The sequence below is a fragment of the Prinia subflava genome, chromosome 3 (genome assembly GCF_021018805.1).
Source record: "Prinia subflava isolate CZ2003 ecotype Zambia chromosome 3, Cam_Psub_1.2, whole genome shotgun sequence".
Classification (NCBI taxonomy): domain Eukaryota; kingdom Metazoa; phylum Chordata; class Aves; order Passeriformes; family Cisticolidae; genus Prinia; species Prinia subflava.
This window is the reverse complement of record NC_086249.1, coordinates 80,335,790-80,354,789: the sequence shown is the minus strand read 5'-3', so window position 1 is coordinate 80,354,789 and position 19,000 is coordinate 80,335,790. Positions and strand designations below refer to the sequence as shown.

The following is a 19,000-nucleotide window of genomic DNA, read 5'->3' as shown; positions in this document are numbered from 1 at the left end:
GCAGTTGCTATAGAACTCCCTTTTCAAATCAGGCTTCAGCCACTGTCAGCATTTTGCTTTTCTGATAGTTTTGAGATTTCAAGGCAGAAGCAAATAGGTCATCTGTGTGACCTTTTGTTCAGCACTGCTCATAAAATGTCACCAAACTATTAAGCATGTTTTCCATTTACTGATACCTCTTGTGGCACTGAATGAGGATTAGATTGACAAACTGTGCTGACTCGTGTGGTTTCACAGAGCAACCCAAGAGAGTGGAAATATCTGAGAGAGCAGGCAACACCTTTTCCTCATACTAGTGAAACAGTAAATCAAGTTAATAATGAACAAAACCCAAGCAAGTAGCAGAAAGCTCCTGAAGCTGGTATTTAGCCTTGCTGTCATGAACAGTAGTGCCTCTGACAGATAATTTTTCTTGGGCAGTCATTTTACTGAGACATCCTTTGTTTATTGGCAGCAGTCTGTCAACTTGAAGTCTTGTGGGCAGGAATCTGTCAACCTAAAAAAAAAAAAAATTACACTAGTGTAATATAGTAAATAGTAGTAAATACATGCTTCTGGTCACAGTGATTCCTGCATTTTTGGAGAAAACTCTGTGGGCCAGGCAATGTAACTGCTTTTTGTTTGTTTTCAAATTGATGCAAGGTATTGCTGCCCTTTAAGACAGCATTCACTTTAGATATGTGCTGCCCTTTATGACTGCATTCATTTTAGATTGTGGATTAAACAGGTAGTCTGAAATGAACTTTGCATTTGACAGCTGCTCATATTGCTACAGCTTTTAACTTACTTTTAACTCTCCATGAGCCAAAAAGAAAATATCCCCAGCAAACTTTTTTTTTTTTTGTATTAAACTAGACTAAATGAGAATAAGACAGTATTTTCCTTTAGCTGTTGTAATCTACATTCTGTTCCCTCTAACATTCAAAGTGCAAACTCAGTCAAGCAGGAAGTCTTTGTGGCCTTTTTTGTGTGACAAAGTCAATGATGGCACTTTAAAGCCAAAGATGGATTGGTAACAGTTGCCAATGATTAAATGGGTTATAAATTGCTTTTGTTAATTTTGCACAAGCTCAAAGCATGGCTATAGTGGAGCTAATGCTAAAGCAGGGTTTTTATAGTTTTATGATTTTTATTTTCCAGTATGTACTAGGCCCTATGGCAACTAAGAGCCCTCAACGAGATGTTTATATGTTTGATTAAGAGTAAGGTGAAGGAGGCAATGACATGAGGCATCTGATGAACACGTTTACAACAGTGAAGAGGGAGATGGCATTTGCAGCATTGACTCTCGACCTGGTTCATACGAACTTTTAGAATTTTCCAAATGTTAAGAGAACACTATGATATCCAGTTCAGAAGGCAATGTGAAATGCAATAAGGACTACTCTACCCACAGCTAGACTGTAGATAACTGCCTCTATGTAGCCCTTCAGCAAGTTTTATCAAATGAAGTAATGGGTGGCTTTGGAAATGTTGCTTTCATTTCAACAGCATTTCTTATGTCCAACTTAAAATGAGAGAAAATGAAAGTTATTCTACTTTGTGCATTCTGTTCCTCTCTTTATACTTGACTACCTTTAAATTTGTATATTGTTACTTATTGATTAATATTTGTACAACCTGTTGCACTCTTTTAACACCTTTTTTCCTGTTGGCTCCTAGTCTCTGTTGGAGTTTGATTTGAAAATGCCAGCAATATCAACTGCAGTTTTACAAAGATCAAAACCCACAGTGTGTCTGAAATATTTTTATTAATGCTGAAAGTTACTGTGGTAGGAGTGACTGAGACGTATCCAGTGGAATTATTTTCTTCAGAGAGACTTAAACTTTGGCATAATTTGAGCACTCTCCCAGTAATGAGAAATCAGTGATGTGTGAAAGAGAGCTCTTGGAATCTTAGGCACACTGGCATTTTGTGAAGGAGAAGCAAAGTATATAACATGGAAAAAGCTGAAGATCAGTAATTTCCATTGCAAGTAATTACAATTCCACGCGAAAAACAAGAGAGGTATCAGACATTTTCTTCTTATAATCTTCATCAAATTTCTCATTCTGTGCCACAGTGAAATGATTCTTCCAGTCTGCAACAGTCCCTAAGAAATGGCAAAGAACAAAAAAGAGGTTGATTTACCAGTATTTCCTGAATCTCATTATCTACAATTTATCAGATACTTGTACTTTAATGCTTATTTCAAAACAGAGTGACAACCAGACAGAGTTGATGTCAGTAACAAACCTCAGTACCTTTTCTCATGAATGGGGAAATGGAGTGATCCATTATTCCTTGAAAGTCTTTAGTGTAGTTTGCCATGGGGTTTTCCTTCATTACCTCAAATGAGGTATTATGGACTATTTTGTTTAGAACCTCCTCACTCAGATCCTTCTCCAGGAACTTCGCAATCTTCTGAATTTCTCGCTTTGGATTCTGCAGAGACAATTACATGGGATAAGATACAGAGCTAGGAAAAGCAAAGAAATCAAACATTTTGTGACAGCTGCAATTCTCAGACAGAGAAGATCAGGTTATTGTATGGTTTGCTGTTCTGGTCTTATAATATAAAACTGTTGCTTGTACTTAGTATCTACTAGACTTAGAGATTTCAGAGCTTTATAAAAATATTTTTGGCCTTTTACCTCCTTCATGTCTTCATAGAAGAGATAGAGAATACGGTGCTTGTCTTTTGCCTTCCACCATCCTTTTACATGGTCATACCAGGAACCCCAGAGAACTGAAAAAGAAGTAACATCAGCAGCAGCTATAAATGCCCCAACTGTCCTAAACACCTGTGGCACTTGTATTTCCCTCTTAACCTGTACCTGTGAATTTCCAAGCTGGTTTTGAATCAGTGTGACTGTGCTCTATGCTTATAAAAGTATTTTTGCTATTAATCCCTCAGGTTTATGCATGCTCAGAACAGGATTCATGTGTAACTTTAGAGGGCAGCAAATGCAGATGCATTTTAATCAATGGAAACACAAATTTTCAGTATTCCTTTGATCAGCTGGACAAGGCTTTTCTCTATTGGTCCTGCTTTGAGCAGGGCAGAGATTGGGACTGTATGGACAACAAAAATCCATTCCAGCTTGCATTATTCTATGATTCTACCTGGTTATAATCTTTGCTATGCTACCAGAAGTGCCTCTTATCTCAAGCAAATGCTTAGCTAAGGCAGAAGTAGATATGTTCTATATGTCTGCACTGGGACAATTGGCTCCCAAGCTGAGCTGCTCAAACACAAAAGGTCTCCTTTGCACAGGTGACTCTCATGCTGGTCCAGACAGTGGTATTTCTAGGCCTACATGGTGGCAAAATATTAATGATTCAAGGAATCCTTAATGACCCAAACTCTAAACTGCCACCCACTTGACCAGATTTTGTTTCTTAGATATCCTGTGATGTCAGCATCTCTTTTAGAAAGGGAAGAATCGGCTTCTGGAGTTGCTTGCTCTTAGTTAGATAACTGTCTTTGTTCAGATGCCTGATTTTTAGATACATTGTTTAGGTACAAAGACTCCCTTATATCAAATTCACATGACACATTTCTAGCAAAATTAACTCTCCACTTCTTTTTTAAATTTCAGATTTTATCAAGTTAGAGAAAACCAGTTAAACCATTGGTCCTTTTCATCTGGCTTCTTTTAATCTCAGAGAGAAGAGATGAAGCCTGGAAATTGTCATACATGTTTTGGAATTATAACAGAATAAAGAGTAGTGTTTTTATTTTTTCTCAAAACGGGAGCATAAAGATAGATTTAATCCTTTAGGTAACAATAAAAACTTGTGAATGAAGAAAAACTGTGACTGAAACACCTTCAGCAGATATCCTTCCACAGTGTCTACACTGGATTTCAAACCATAACTGAAATTAATAAATCAACGCCATGCATTCTTAAAATTATCAAAGTCTCTTATACAACTGATTGCAGTTAATCACCTTTTCCAGTCATGAATTTCTCCACAAACTCCTCCCAGCTTCCTGGATCAGGCAATCCTTTATTCATTCTGTGGAAATGGTAGTATGACACCAGGTTGTCTTTTGCATTTCTTGCCACGTAGATTATCTTTATTGATATGAAAAGAGAGAGAGAAAAAAATTAACTTGTACATACAAATATAGATATTGAGCATCTCCTGGTGTTTGCTCTTGGTGCCTGCTGGTAGAGGTTTTGCTTTGAAACTGCCATTCTCTAAAATCCAGTTCAGGTAACTTAGTCGTGACTTTAGATTCCCACAGACTTTGCACATTAAAGGGAAAATATTTTTGGAGACCTTTTGATTTCCCTGAGATTCTGGAAGACATTTCTGCTCTGGTTTACATCACTTTCTTTGTCTGTGAAGTAGAGTAGGCCTCTTCAGCCTTACCTTACAGTTTTGTTCCCAGAAGGATGGAGGCACCAGCTGCACGGGCAGATGAGTTTTCATTGTTCGTGGAGATGGCATGGCTTCAGCTAACTCCAGACCTGGGGGATGTTTAATTATGAGATGTGAGTCGTTCTCTAAATTGCACTAACACTTCTTTCCCATGCTCACACATGTGATTGTGACTTTTCAGCACTTCACCTTGCAATGATCATTCATCTCCAAAGCACTTACAAAGCAGGATTACATATACAACCTTACAGAAGCATCTTCAGTGTTTCTAGAGAAAATTTTACCTGTGTATTTGAGTAGAAAAAGGGAAACATTTATATCTTTTTGCTTTCTTGGGCCCATACCTAACTCCTTCTCTCTAAGGGATAATGCTGCATATTGATTTATATGTATCCAACCAGAGTTTTTCCTTTTCAGTATTTAGTGGTCTCCTTCCACCTAACAGGTAAGAAATTTTAGTTTCTTTCTAGGATACAAGAATATGACAGCTGACTAGACTTTGTGGATAGTACATAAAGAGAAACTAGGAGAATGACAGTGGATTTTCAGTAGCTGTGGATATATGGGACTACTTGGTAATATCTGGTGATATTTGGAGATGTTTTATCTCCTCTCCTCTCCCTTTTAGACATCTGTTATGACCTCCATATTTTTTTCCTTGTCATCATCTATCATCCTCTGTCATCTATAATTTTTTTTTGTCTCTCTCTGTGTCAACACAGTCTATCTTAGGAGAAAAAAAGTAGCACTTCTGCAGAGCTAATCAAGATTTTTAGCTTCAAATTCAAGAGTCTGACTTAATGATTTGTGTGGAAATGGAGCCCTTGCCGGTAGAGACTTTGTAAGAAACTGCAAACCAGTGAAGCCTGCTGGTTGCTGGTTCCATAGCTTGTTTAGGTGACTAGATCCTAGAACTGAGCAGCAGTTACTTGAAACACTTGACAAACCACTTGAAAAACTTGAAAACTACTGAAAACGTGTCGCAGCTTTTGGAAATATGTCCATGACATAGGTTTCCCTTCCATACAGCCTGTAATCAGAGAATGGCATTCAATTGCACCCATGTTACCATTTTATACAGATCTGCTGCTGGTTTAGATACTGTGGAGTATCAAGCACAGCTTCAGATACCACTTCAAAACATCATGGTCTTCAGTAGCACCTGAAGCAATCACATCTGCCAGCCCTGCAGCACCCTGAGTAGCACTAGATGTTTATGTTAAAGCAGCTGAACTGGTCCTTAATAGCCATAATGGTGCTTAGTTCAAGAACAGAGCAAGTGGGATCTTTTCCAGGAAACTTGTGGCATCAGCACTCTGTGCTTGTTTTGTTTCATTTTGTCTAAAATACAAATAATATTCACCTGAGTAGCGTGCAGATGGAGGCTCTGGCAAAAACCACTCGAGGAAAGGGTGGCGTTTGTAAGTCGTCTCACGTTTACACTTCTCAGTATCTCCATTTTGTTGAATCATATCCACTATCTCCTGTGTCCATGTGGTACCTGAAAATGTCAAGTATTTAGATGTTTCCCTCCAGGATAGTCAAGAGTTTCTTCTAACAGGGAACTGAAAGCCAGAATAATGGACTCTGTGCTAATGTGGGAAAGAATAGCATAGAAAATAACAGACAAAATGGAAAGAGAGTATAATACAGTCAAAATACCTAATTAAGCAACGAAGGTAATTCCCAAAGTTCCCCACACCAAAACTGAAAAAAACGTTGGGATAAACTCACTATTGTTTGGAGACTATATTATTTACAGAGGAATAAAACTCCCTCCTTTTATCCCTCACAAAAATTCAGGTATTTCTATTTTGTTTTCATACTGAATTTGGGTAAAAAATTGCAATATCTGAACTTCAAGTGAGTAAAAATTTCACAGAGTTTGGAAATATAAAGAAATGGCAGTATTTGCAAAGTTTCCTTTTGAAACACACTAATGAAGGTCTGTGCAACATTTCATCTGCCTGAGTGGCTGCAACATTTTCTAAGAGTTACAGGATAGTGTACCTCATGTGTCTCTTTTCTTTTATAGCTGTCATTGCTGTGTCAACCACATCTCTGAAGGTACTGTGACGGGTCAGCTAGGGAACAGGCTAAGGGATAAATTGGAAAGCAATTTGGGCAGGAGACTGGGAGATTCAGCCCTACTTAAGATGCTTGTGTTATGCATCTAACACAGATATGACATAATGTCAAATGGAATCCTAACTTTATTTCTTTTCAGTTCAGTGGCTGGAAGGTTTTAATCTCAGCTTGATATAATAATGTAGTTTTGTCTTCAGTATACAGGTAGTAAATCAAAAGCTTTCAGGTTTTACATATCTAATGGTTGGGTCTTCTGTTAAAAACATTTTCCCCCTACTGACAAAAAAAAAAAAAAAAAAAAAAAAAAAAAAAAAAAAAAAAGCAGCACCCTAAAGATTGTTGAAATTCAAACAATTTTTTATGATGCTCAAATTCTCCCATATCTGTTCCTGAATCTCCAAAACTGCATGTTTTTATTCATACAGAATTAATATTGATGCTTGTTACTCATTGTTTTCTTGTGTAGTAAGTATAAAGTGTCTGATGAAGAGGAGAAATATTGTCCAGTCACTGAGTAAAATGCCAGATAGCTAATATCAGTGGTGGTATTTTATTTTATTAGCCAAAATTATTAAATTAATTTGGTTATTTAAAAGAATTAATCCATTTTCAGAAATTAGCACTAGTTTACACAAGAAATCATTCCCAAATACATATGTTCCACAGTCATATGGTCAGTTTCTATTATTTCTTGGTAATAATCACTTCTTTCTAGGCATTGTTAAATCACTACATATTGGTGGAAAACTTCTGTTGCCACCATTAATATAAATGTATATAATCTCAATTAAGGGTAACAATTATAGGTCATTAGACTATGGCCATTTGTACTTCAGTAGTAACAGATGCATCTGCCAAAGAAGTCAGAAGTTACCAGTCATAGCTGACACAGCTCCATGTCCTTAAAATATTTGTCTAGTCTGGAGTTAAACAAATATCAGTCACAATAGAAAAAAACATAGATCTCAATCCCAACAATAAGCACTATGCTAAACTTTTCTGTTCTGTTTCCTGCCCACACCAACCTGCTTTTGCATAGGTTGCGATGAGCACATCGTCAGGTCTGGCTTTGAACTTCCACACTTGGTCCCAAATGCTGGCAATTGGCTGTATGAGGGGAACACCTTCCACTTCAGATAACTCAGATCGAACAATTGTCTCTTTAAGACTCAAATCTTTCATTTTATCCATGGTCAATGAGAACTGCATGAAGAAAGGCTTAGAATTAATATGGCTGCTCTGAAAAAAGAATCTGAATTTTGTCATCTTGAGGTCTTTCTTATTGACCAAATTCCATGTCCTCTGATTTCTTTGGCCGTGATTTGGCCTATCTAGATCCACATATGGACTCCTTAAAGCTGGATCCCACTTTCAGAAACGCATAATGTATTGCTAGTGGTAGTTTTCTGTCTCTCTAAAAATCACTCTGTTTACTGAGACACAAGAAGAGAAAAAGTCATTCTCATACCAAACATTTTTACATATTTACATTTGTGTAAAATTCTGATGGTTGGTATGAGGGCTTCTAAAGGCAAAAAAAAAAGTAATCAGAGGTGTGATTCAAAAGAAGGCAGAGAATAACAGCTGGCAGTGAAATCAGCATACAGGACCCAACCCTTCTTCTGTGAAGAAAACAAACAGAAACGCCTGCAACCACCCTTTGTGCCTTATACTTACAGAAATATTTGCAGGCCTTTTCTGTGTTTCCTTCCTGGATCTTTTCGTTCTTGGAACTCTTTGCTGTATTTTGAAATATGTTGCGCATAAATAACATGAACTAGATTGATCATTAACCAAAGTTTGTTAGACTTTAATTATGTGAATCAATCTGTTTTACAATAACTAGTTATTGATTTCTGGGTTTCTTCCAGGGAGGCCTCTTAGGCATAACTTTCAGAGCTCCAGAGTCCGGTCAGAGGAAAGCTGTGCTTAAGGGGAGGCTATAGAAATAATCTCAGTTAAAAATATCAGCCAGAAAAAAAGACATTTCAATCCCAACAGCAAACATTGCTAGAATATTTTCTTTAGTTTTCTTGTTTACTCACAGCAATTTCGTACAGATTCAGCTGAGCAGAGTGAAATGTTGGATTGGTGGCTGGGCAGTGATTCAAGAAATTTTTAAAAAATGAAGGAAAAAGAAACTTGCCAGAGAATTTTTCCTGCGTAAATGTCTTCAGTCCTTGGCTGTACGGATAACTATGCAAGAGCTTAAATCTTCAGGCACAAGTAAGTTGAAAACTTGTGTGGGTGGAGATTCCATTCTTCCTATTAGTGTGAGGAGAGTAAACCAGGAAGTGCAGCAGCAGCCAACAGCTGAGCAGTTTTTCTGTCATGGTTTATGAAATCCTTTCTAATCCTGTGAAAGAAAAACACTTAGAATTCTCATCTCAAGTGTGATTCTTTACTGGCAACAACATAAAATGTCAGTCAATAGCTCCAGTAAGATTATTTTAATTTGTCTCTCTCATTGTTAGCAGTCTTGGAATAATTAATTTTCTTCTAAATATCTAATATAAATTGCAAAGATCCCATGTGGGCAGGTAAAGGAAAAAACATCCCCAAAATTTTATTCTCTACTTCCCATCAGCAGGTGATTTGGCCACCTTCCAGGAAGGAGGGCTTCAGCCCACAGGTGGTTGCTGTATGTAAGCCTACTGCACTTATACTTACCAGCACTCTGAGGGTGCTATGGGGAAAATTAACTCCATCTAATGGATGGAGAATCCCCAAATTCTCTGGGCAGCCTGTTCCACTGTCTCACTACCCACACAGTAAAGAATTTCTTCCTAAAAAGTAATCTAAACCTACTCTCTTTCAGTTTGAAGCCCCCTTGTCCTGTCACTACATGCCCTTGTCAAAAGTCTCTCTCCATCTTTCTTGTAGAGTCCCCTCAGGTACTGCACAGCCACAGTTGGGTCACTGTGAAGCCTTCTCTTCTCCAGGCAGAACAATTCCAATTCCCTCAGCCTTTCCATATAGGAGAGATGCTCCATCCCTCTGATTGTCTTAGTTGCCTCCTCTGGACTCACCCCAACAGATCCTCCCTGTGCTGGGGACCCCAGAGCTGTGTGGAGCACTCCTGGTGGGGCTCCCCAGTGCAGAGTAGACAGGCAGAATCACCTCCCGGCCTCCTCTGGATGCAGCCCAGGACACATTTGGCTTTCTGGGCTGCCAGTGCACATTACTGGGTCGTGACCAGGCTCTCATCCATCAGCACCCCCAAGCCCTTCTCCCCAGGGCTGCTCTGCATCTGTTCATCCCCTCCCAGCCTGTATTGATACTGGGGGATGCCTCGACCCAAGTGTGGCACCTTGTGCTTGGTCTTGTTAAATCTCATGAGATTCCCATGGGCCCACTTCTCAAGCCTGTCCAGATCCCTCTGGATGGCATCCTGTCCTTCAGGTATGTCAACAGCACCACTCAGCTTTTTGTCATCTACAAAGTTGCTGGAGGTGCACTCAATCCTTTGTCTTTGTCATTAATGAAGACATTAAATAACCCTGGTCCCAGCATGGACTCCAGAGGGACCTTACTTGTCACTGATGTCCATCAGGACTCTGAGCCATTGACCACTACACTCTGGATCCTACTGTCCAGCCACTTTCTTATCCATCTAACAGTTCATCCATCAAATCCAACTCTCTCCAGTTTAGAGAGAAGGATTTTTGGGGGAACTATGTTAAAGGCTTTACATAAGTCCAGATAAATCACATCTGCAACCTTTCCCTTTTCCACTGTTATGGCCATTCTGTCATAGAAGGCCACTATGTGGGTCAGGCAGGCCTTGCCCTTGGTGAAGTCATACTGGCTGTCCCTAATCACATCCTGTCCTCCATGTGCCTGAGCACAGCTTCTAGGGGGAAATTTCACAGAGGTGGGGCTGACAGGTTGGTAGGTCCCAGGGTCCTACTTTCTACACTTTTTAAAGACAGGTCCATTTTTGTCCTTTTCCCAGTCACCTAGGACTTCACTGGACTGCCATGGAGAGTGGCTTGGCAACTGCATCCGCCAATTCTGTTAGGATTCCGGGATGTATCTCTTTGGGTCCCATGGACTTTAGTATGTTAAGGTTCCTAAAATAGTCATGAACCTGTTTCTTCCTTAGAGGGGGAGAGACTTTGTTCCCTCAGTTCCCATCCTGCTGTCCATCAGCTCAAGAGATGTGGGAAGAGAGTTTGCCATTGGAGACTGAGACAAAAAAGTCTTTGAGCAGTTCAGCTCCTCCATTGTTACCAGTTTTCCATCATTTTTTATTGTTGGGAGTTTACCTTCTTTAACCTTCCTTTTCTGGTTAACATACCTATAGAAGTCCTTTTTGTTATTCTTTGTGTTGCTTGCCGTGTTCAGTTCCAGCTTTACCTTGGCCTTCCTCACCCCATCCCTGTACAACCTGACTATCTCAATAATCTTCCCAAGTTATCTGTTCTTCTCTCCACTGTCTGTGCACTTGCTTCTTTCCCTTTAGTTTGATCAGCAGTTTCCTACTCATCCTTGCTGGTCTCTTGCCTTCTCTGATTTCTCGCTCCTGGGGATTAATACGTCTAGTTCTCTATGGAATCTTCCTTAAAGGTCTGCTAGCTCTGTTCTGCTCCCTTGTCCCTGAAGGCAGTCTCCCAGGGGATCTCTTTGACTTTTTCCTTGAAGAGCTGGAGATTTGCCTTTCTAGAGTTCAGGGCCTAACTTTACTCTTCACCTGATCCGTATCCCTCAGGATGCAAATTCCACCAATGCCGGATCACCTCAGCCCAGGCTGCCTCTGATCTTGATGGCCCTGATCATGTTGCTTATGTTGCTGAGCACCAGATGCAGTGTCACATCTCCTCTGGTAGGGTTGTCTATTCCCTGGCTTGAAGCACTCAAGTGTTGAAGCAGCCAGACAGAAGTCCACTCACCTGGCTTGTGGCTGTAATCTTTTAGCGTGTCTCAAAGTTCTGATGGGGCCAGAGACTGTATTGTTTCCTCTTTCTTTTTGAATTCTCTCACTCCTTCCTTCAATTTCTTTGTTGAAAAACCAGCTTCTTGGTAAAACCTTTTGTCTTTTCCCTGCCCCCTTTCTAATAGATGTTACGGATCCATTATTCTCCTTGTTAACTTTTTCACAATTGCTGTTGTTGTTTGGATGCCTATCTCAACATGGTGCCCTCCAACACATTTTGTGTCCCTGCCACAATTACAGTCCTCTGACACTACTGAGCTGTGGCTCAATGGGCACGGGCCAGGCTCCAGTGCAGGCTGCTGGTTTTCAGTCTGCTAGAGTCATTTGTCTGTTCTGATGCCTTGGGCGTCAGTTCAGGTGTAAAGTCTCAGGTTCTAGGAGGAGATAAGTCCTGAGAATCTGCCCAAATCCTTTCACACACCTTGCCATCCAGGGACGATCACTTCAAGGCACATTACAGTTTTGCCTCATCCAAAATTTGTCTTCTCTGATACCAGGATGACACCAGATTCCACAAGCTCCATAATATGCTAACAATGTTAATTATTAGTATGAAAGCTCATGTAAGGGTGAACAAGGACCTTGTGAGCCTGACTAATAAACCATCCACATCAGTCCCAGATAGGAGAAATGTATTCCCTCATCATGTCCCCAGGGCAGATACAGCACAGCAAGGCCAGCAATTCCAGGACAAAACAGAGGTGTTATTTGTATTAACATGTTCACAAAATAGAGAAGCAATGCAGCCAACAAGCTGTGACCTGCACAGGAGCTTGCCACTTAATACCTGCTATAGCTACAGCACACTTAATACAAAACTGCTGTTATCTTGATCCCCATGTTGGGTGCCAAAACCGACTATGGTGAGTTGACTTTGGATACCAGCTGATCACCACATTGCTCTATCACTCCCCTACTCAGCAGGACAGTGGGGAAGAAAATAAGAGGGAAAAATACCTCCTGTGTTGAGATAATGCAGTTTGCTAAAGTAAACAAGAGTTATATAAGTGAAAACCAAAGATTTTATTCTCTACATCCCATCAGCAGGTGGTGTACAGCACTTCCAGGGAATCAGGACTTCAGGACATGCAGTGGTTGCTCCAAAAGGCAGGCACTGTAAATTAGGAATGCCCTCTCTTCCTTCTCCTTTCTCTTAGCTTTTATTGCTGAGCAGACATCATAGGTCATGGAATATCCCTTTAGTCTTTAGTCAACCACTTGGCCTTTTTCTGACTCTTATACCAGGTTTTTCTTCTGAAGGCTGACAACAGCAGAATGAATAATTAAAACACAATAAACAGAGACTATATGGGTAGAGAACAATATTTTTCTTTTTACTTTCAAGTTCTCTCATGGGAAGATTTGCCATTTTCCTCCCTGTGTTAAGCCTGTGCTAGTTCTGCTTGTTCTTCTCATACGTGGCAGTTCATTTACTGGTTTGTAATGTTACCCACCACTCCCAGTTATGCAACCATCCTGATAATGCAGTAATCCCCAAAGCGTATCATTTGTGTGGATGACAAGGAAAACCCAAGACTGCTTATTTAGTCTCTCTTTTTTATTGCAGCTGTGAATCTGACTAGCCTTTGAACAATGCACTCTGCTAGATAAGCTGCACTGAGGTCAAAAATCACTGCTGTAGCTTTAAAACAGCTTCTGAAGTAGGCAATGAGTGATGAATTTCTACAGTTCTGAAACAAGGAGATGAGGGTGGAACTGGCTGGTCCAGGAACTGGGTTTCTTCTCTGGAGTCGTGATTTACAGGGCCACTCTAAAAAAAAAAGACCAGGCAATCTCTATAGAGAGCTTCCTCCTGGTTTCCATTGACCTTTTTCTGAGTGCAGACTGGAGGCAGGTGTTTCCTCATGCAAAAACCAGTGTGCTTACTTTATTTTATTATTGAATTTGATTTTATTCTTGCTTGGCTGTGTTTTTTTTTATTATTTCCATAGTATCAGACTTCAAGTTGGATGAAGGATGAACAAATCCTACATCAGTATCAAGCACTATGATATAGTTTTAAGTCTGATTTACTTCATGTTTTGCCTACACTGAATGGTCTATATAATATAGGGTACTATTTCTTATAAATTAAAATCTATATCTGATACATTTGAGTGAAAGAATCTGTTTCTCTGTTATGCTCAATGTTTTATTACATTTCTCTAAAACTCAGGTCTCCCTCTGCTGGACAAAACACAATCTCTTTATTCCAAAAGATGTTAAAATATTTTGAGTTTATACAGGATAGCTAATGCTATCCTGTATTCTTCATTCAGAAAAATACATACTTTGGAGAAAGGAAAGAACACTCTGGACATACCAAGGTGTCACTTTGAGGCTTCTTGAAGTTTAAAACTGCATTCATCTCTTGGTGACTGAATTAAACTTCATCTGACTGTAAGTCAGCGAGCAACCTTAGGCAACAAAAGCTTTTGGTACTCTGGGATACATTTAGACTCAATCACAAATACATCCTGTCATGGACTATTGGCAACTTCGATATGTGGAGAACAATCCTGCAGGTGTCTGTAAAATAGGAACACTACTACCAATCTTGTGATCTTGGGTATTTAATTACTGTCTGGGTTGCAGCCAGATACAGGTGAAATAATCATTGTGTAGTAGCAAAGCAAGTACTAAAGGATATTTTAAGTGCAAATATGGAATGAAAAGTCTTAAGGCTTTAATTAGGCTACACAGTTAAGCACAATACCTAAGTGCAATCCCTATCAATAAAGCATTTATGTTCCATTACCATCACACTCTAGATATTTTTTTGCTGTAAGTATCCTTTCTCCAGCAGAGTTTCCTGCTAGGGCAAGTGTTGGAGCCTACGGTGTGTATAATTCTGATGAGCTCCACATGTGTTGGGGTCACAGTCATATTATTATAAAATCTTGTGGGCATGCATAGTCAGCTGATAAAGCATAATTGGAATCCTGCAGCTTTTAAAGTACTTTTCTCCCCCCAAAAATGCATATAAAATGCTGCACTGTCACCCTCTCAGTGGCACTACATGCTTTGGCATGGGTTGGGGTTGAGAAATCTTCAAAGCCCAGAGATCCAGGCCCACTGCAACTGTGAAAGGCATGCTAAGGAGAGAAGGGCACTGCCCCAGCATTCCTCCCTTCCCACATTCCTTCTGCAGTTGAAGTATCCCTGGAGCTCTGAGCTATGTGGTTTTCTCACCCTAACCCTAAGCAGAGCAGTAAAAGCAGTCTTTAGCTAAATCTGAGGTGCCCAGCACATGGGTGGTTCCAAGGAGAAATTGTTACAGTGGCCATTTGGGCAGTGCCACAAGTGCTTCTTGGTTCTGGTAAATCTTTAATGAGTACTTCCTAACTTAAAGAATGGAATCAGATGTTACAAAGAAGAAGAACTAGACCATACATTCATTTTTTTTTCAATATATCTCTGTATCACAATTTTTTTTAAGTAGCAGAAAGAACATTGTATACTAAATACTTGAGGTATAAGAAACTCGTATTTATAAGGTTTATAAAAATTTCTTCTTGGCAGTGTCTGTCATTGTGCATGATTGTAAAAAGACTTTTCTCAGTTAAATACAGTGCAGTGAGGAAAAGGAAAGCTGTAAAAATTATTAGTAGGTTTACTTGTGAGTACAAAAATAAAATTGTTGCCACCAGCATTTAATCAGATATATTCATTACCAATGTAAAATCTTATACTCTTCCGAAGTAAAGAAGTCTATGTGTCTCACTTGACTCTGTGTTCTGATACAGGAAGCCAAATTTAATTTACAATGGTGCATCCTTAATGGTTGACACTTTAAAGATATTTTATGTATTTATTTTGAAAAGTCTGTTCACATTTTCAATCACAAAGACATTGTGGTTGAAGATTCCTGGAACTTGGGTTGAAACAGGTTGAAATGTGCACCTCTTCCCAGTTCTTTACCAAAAGAGCAATTCAACAGCTGTGGATGAGTACCAGGATGAGGCTACCTGGTATTAGCAACAGCTGGAGCCCAGATGTGTCACTGCCCTGCTGAGCTTGCCTGTTGTGATGTCAGTGGAACTGATTCAGGTGGAAATATTTTAGAGGGAAATTTCTTCTCTCTCTTTTTAAATATTCCTCTAGATTTTTTCTTCTTATAGATAAAAGTCTGCTCAGAGTTTAGTGAATGTGTTTCACTTCTCATTTGAGCATTCTTTTGGAGACTATACCATTCATATCCAATCAACAGAATTGCTCCAGGATATAACTAGGAGGAGTAGATCTAGGATTCATAAAGTCTGTTGAGGTTGCCATGTATTTTTATTCCCAAAGGTCAACAAAACACTTAACCTGTTTCCTTCAGGCCACTGGTATAGAAACAAATAGCAGTGTTCACATTTTCTGAAGAATTGAAACTGTTCTGAGATAAATGACCCGTGTTTCAGTGTTACACTGTAGGCTGTAAAGACTGTGCTATCCCTTGTTGCATGTTTAAGGGGGAAGAAACTCTCTTGTCTTTTAAGATGTGACTTTTGGGCTTAAAATATCTTCTACCTTTCCCTGAAGATACAATGGCAACAAAAACAAATACTGAGATGTTACATGCTGTATTTACACAGCCTGTGGGTGCATTTCTTCTGTTCTAGTGTAAATTTTGTATAGTGCAAAGATGATTAGAGAAGCCTTTTCTGAACAGCCAGTTTGTCTTGGTAGAGTCTGACAAGCTGCCTTTTACATCAGAGTGCTACAGATGTGAGACACCAATCATGGACTCTCAGGCTGGAGTGCTACACAGGTAAAGTTTGCACTAACTGATTGAGATTTGCTGGACAGGACTTTCTCCATATATTAGTAGCAACTAGTTGTTTGGTCAGGTGTAAGGTTTCACTCTGTGTGTGTAAAATGCCATATGCAGTGAGTGTATCCTTACTCAGATGCAGCTGAATTGCCTTGGTGGATGTAGTCCTCTCTTTATTGACAAGTGAGCCAGCTAAAGCAACAGGAATTCTAATGCAGGCACCACTCTGACTTCCTGAAGTTAGGCAAGCTAGATCCGGACTCAATTATGGCTATCAATAAAATGGATTTAGAACTGCACATATTAAGTAGTCGCACCCACAAGTTGATAAAAAGCAAATGTGTATCTAGAAATAAACAAATTTCTTTAGCCTAAATCTTTGTTGTCTAACCGAATGCTGAACAGAAGGTCTGAAAAAAAGAATCTGTACAAATAGTATAATTTCTAAAGTCTGTGCCAGAGTTCTGTTACCATAAAAATGTTGAGTAACATATCTATGAATTTAATGAGAGAAGAGCTAGTTTGGAATGCTAGCTTGGTGGGGATTAAAAACAACTCTAATGTGTAAGGCTTTAAAAAATCTTACGGCCATCTGAAAATTCTGCAATACACAAGATACTTTTTCAACTCTGCTTTATGGCATTTCTCATAAAGAGCAATCCTCTTGTCCAGAGATTGTAAAAGAGGCACATGGGGTTCTGGCTCTCTGTGTGCTTTGTGTCATACAGGAACTACATGTTCCTGTAGGCCCAGCCTTGTTCCTTGGGATGCTGAGGTACACGGTTGCACATATCATCTGTGAGACAGAAAGACAGAGTCCAGCTGTCAGTTTTTTCCAACAAGGAAAGTAGAGTTTAAAGCCAAAACAAATATGAACCAAGAATGCTATATGAGTAAATAAAAAAAAGACTGGTCAGATATTTGTGCTTTGATCTAAACTATATGAATAACAAAAGTGTGATAGGATGGTTTCTGAGTTATTAGAAAGTTGTTAGCTTTTAAGTGTTCATTCTTCATTCTTCTAGCTGTCTTGAAAAATATCTCCTAGAAAGTCACTATTGATGATTAAATCTCAGTGTAAAAATCTTTTAAGTGTACCTTCAGTACAAAATCAAGAAAATAAAGCCTCTTTTTTTTTTTTTTTTATAATTTTGGATAGGTGTCTTTCCTTAGACTGCTTATGTCTGACCTAAAGTTCTGTTGAATTTAGTGAGAGTTCATAAACTCTGTGCTGTTTGCACCTTTCCAAATGGTAAAAAAATTTCAGCAACATATTAATAATCCAGTTTCATGTGATTTTTCTTTTTCAGCTAGAATGATGTCAGACATGTGAATTCCTAATGAAATTAAAGAACATAAGATTGCAAATTAACCATATCTTAAATTAGCAATATTAGCAAATATCATAAAAAGCAATGTCCTTATAACAACTATGGCTGAATTTCAGGCATTGGGTAATTATGACCATTAATACACATTTCATTTTAGATGCTGAGAAAAATTCCTCCCATCACAAGACATGACAGTCCTAATACCAGATGAACACACTTGATATTTATGTGCTTGAAAGACAGCAAATTTTCAGCATATTTTAAAATATGCTGTTCATCATTGCCATAAAAGTAATATCATACTTTTGTATTGTATGCAAGGACAGTTTCTAAAGCTATCCTAATCTATCTAATGCTATCCTATCTAATGCTATTCTAATGCTTCTAGTATAAGAATAATTTATTTTTGTTTACTTCAATGAAGATGTTTCTTCTAAAGAGCAACAAAGACAGGGAGCCCTACCTAAAAGGGATGTGTGAATTATTTAAGGCTATTATACCAGATTAGGGATTTTTAATGTCAAAGAAATATTTTGGATGCTTTGATTGCATTCATCTTAGTCTCTTTTATATGCATTGAATATGGAAGCTGTCAAAAGTGTTGAAAATCTGACAGATTTTTTGAGCTAAGTATTTTCTTTTTTGACAGAACAGTTTGGTTTCTGAGTCCTGAATCTTTGCTTCACTGAGCAAGGATGCTGTTATGTTTGCCTTAGTTCATTTTGAAGTCTCCAATGGTCATAACCCATAAACCAGAGTGACACAGGGCCATCAATCAACATGCAAAGACTCTTGTCTAAGCTTTGAATTCTTGAGGCTATCTTTGCACATGATGTTCAGAGTTCAACTTGTGGAATATCAATCATTTTATCATGTGATTGTGGAGCTCTGAGATGGGAGTTCCTGCTCACTTCCCCATGTTCTGAACATTGAACTGCTCTGTGACCTACCTGACAGCACTGTTTCTTCAGGCATGGTGTTTTCATACGTAAAAAAGCCTCAAAGTGTTTTTGTGTTATACCTTAATTGACATGGCATTCAGCCAACGAGCCATGATGGATCCTGGGTTTCGGTGGCTAAACGGCCACTATATGAAGGTGACTTTCTTCAGGCTGATGAGTCATTTTATTCTTTCTGCTGTAAAACTAGCTAGTAGTTACAAGATAAATACTGACATATATCCCAAATTTAAAATCTGGCAAATTAAAATAGTGAAACTATCTTGTTTCTTTGTAGATATATCTGTGCTTATTTCCAGGTTTTATGTAAGACTATGTCTTTTGCACCCTTTATCCACAGTCAGCCACAGAAATGTTCTAATTAATTGAGAGAAAACAGAATCTCTCGGCTAAACTAAACTATTAAAAAAACCCCAGACACCTAAATAATACTGGTAATACTGTTCTCCATAAACTGGACCTGGATTTTGCCAACATGCTAACTTGTGATTTTGTCATACCAGAGGTTTGTGACTTTTAGTGACTACTCAGTTTAGGGAATTCTGAAATCCATAT

The 19,000-nt window shown here is 38.9% G+C and overlaps 1 protein-coding gene across 4 annotated transcripts; it reads right to left on the bottom strand.

Annotated features, from left to right (window-relative positions):
• Positions 1 to 1,732: 1,732 nt before the first annotated feature.
• SULT1C4 (sulfotransferase family 1C member 4) lies at positions 1,733 to 8,760 on the bottom strand. 4 transcript variants are annotated; one of them, XM_063392677.1, is made up of 9 exons: positions 8,607 to 8,696; positions 8,138 to 8,200; positions 7,486 to 7,663; positions 5,736 to 5,873; positions 4,364 to 4,461; positions 3,936 to 4,062; positions 2,635 to 2,729; positions 2,245 to 2,425; positions 1,733 to 2,093 (listed from the first exon to the last, which is right to left on the bottom strand). In XM_063392677.1, exons 3-9 carry the CDS (start codon positions 7,649 to 7,651, stop codon positions 1,981 to 1,983), a joined length of 918 nt encoding a protein of 305 aa, XP_063248747.1. In that variant the 5' UTR covers positions 7,652 to 7,663; positions 8,138 to 8,200; positions 8,607 to 8,696; the 3' UTR covers positions 1,733 to 1,980. The 4 variants fall into 4 exon arrangements, with proteins under 4 accessions (XP_063248747.1, XP_063248749.1, XP_063248746.1 ...); XM_063392679.1 differs by lacking the exon at positions 8,607 to 8,696 and adding an exon at positions 8,506 to 8,523; XM_063392676.1 differs by lacking the exon at positions 8,138 to 8,200 and having other exon boundaries at positions 8,607 to 8,760.
• Between the last annotated feature and the right edge of the window lie 10,240 nt (positions 8,761 to 19,000).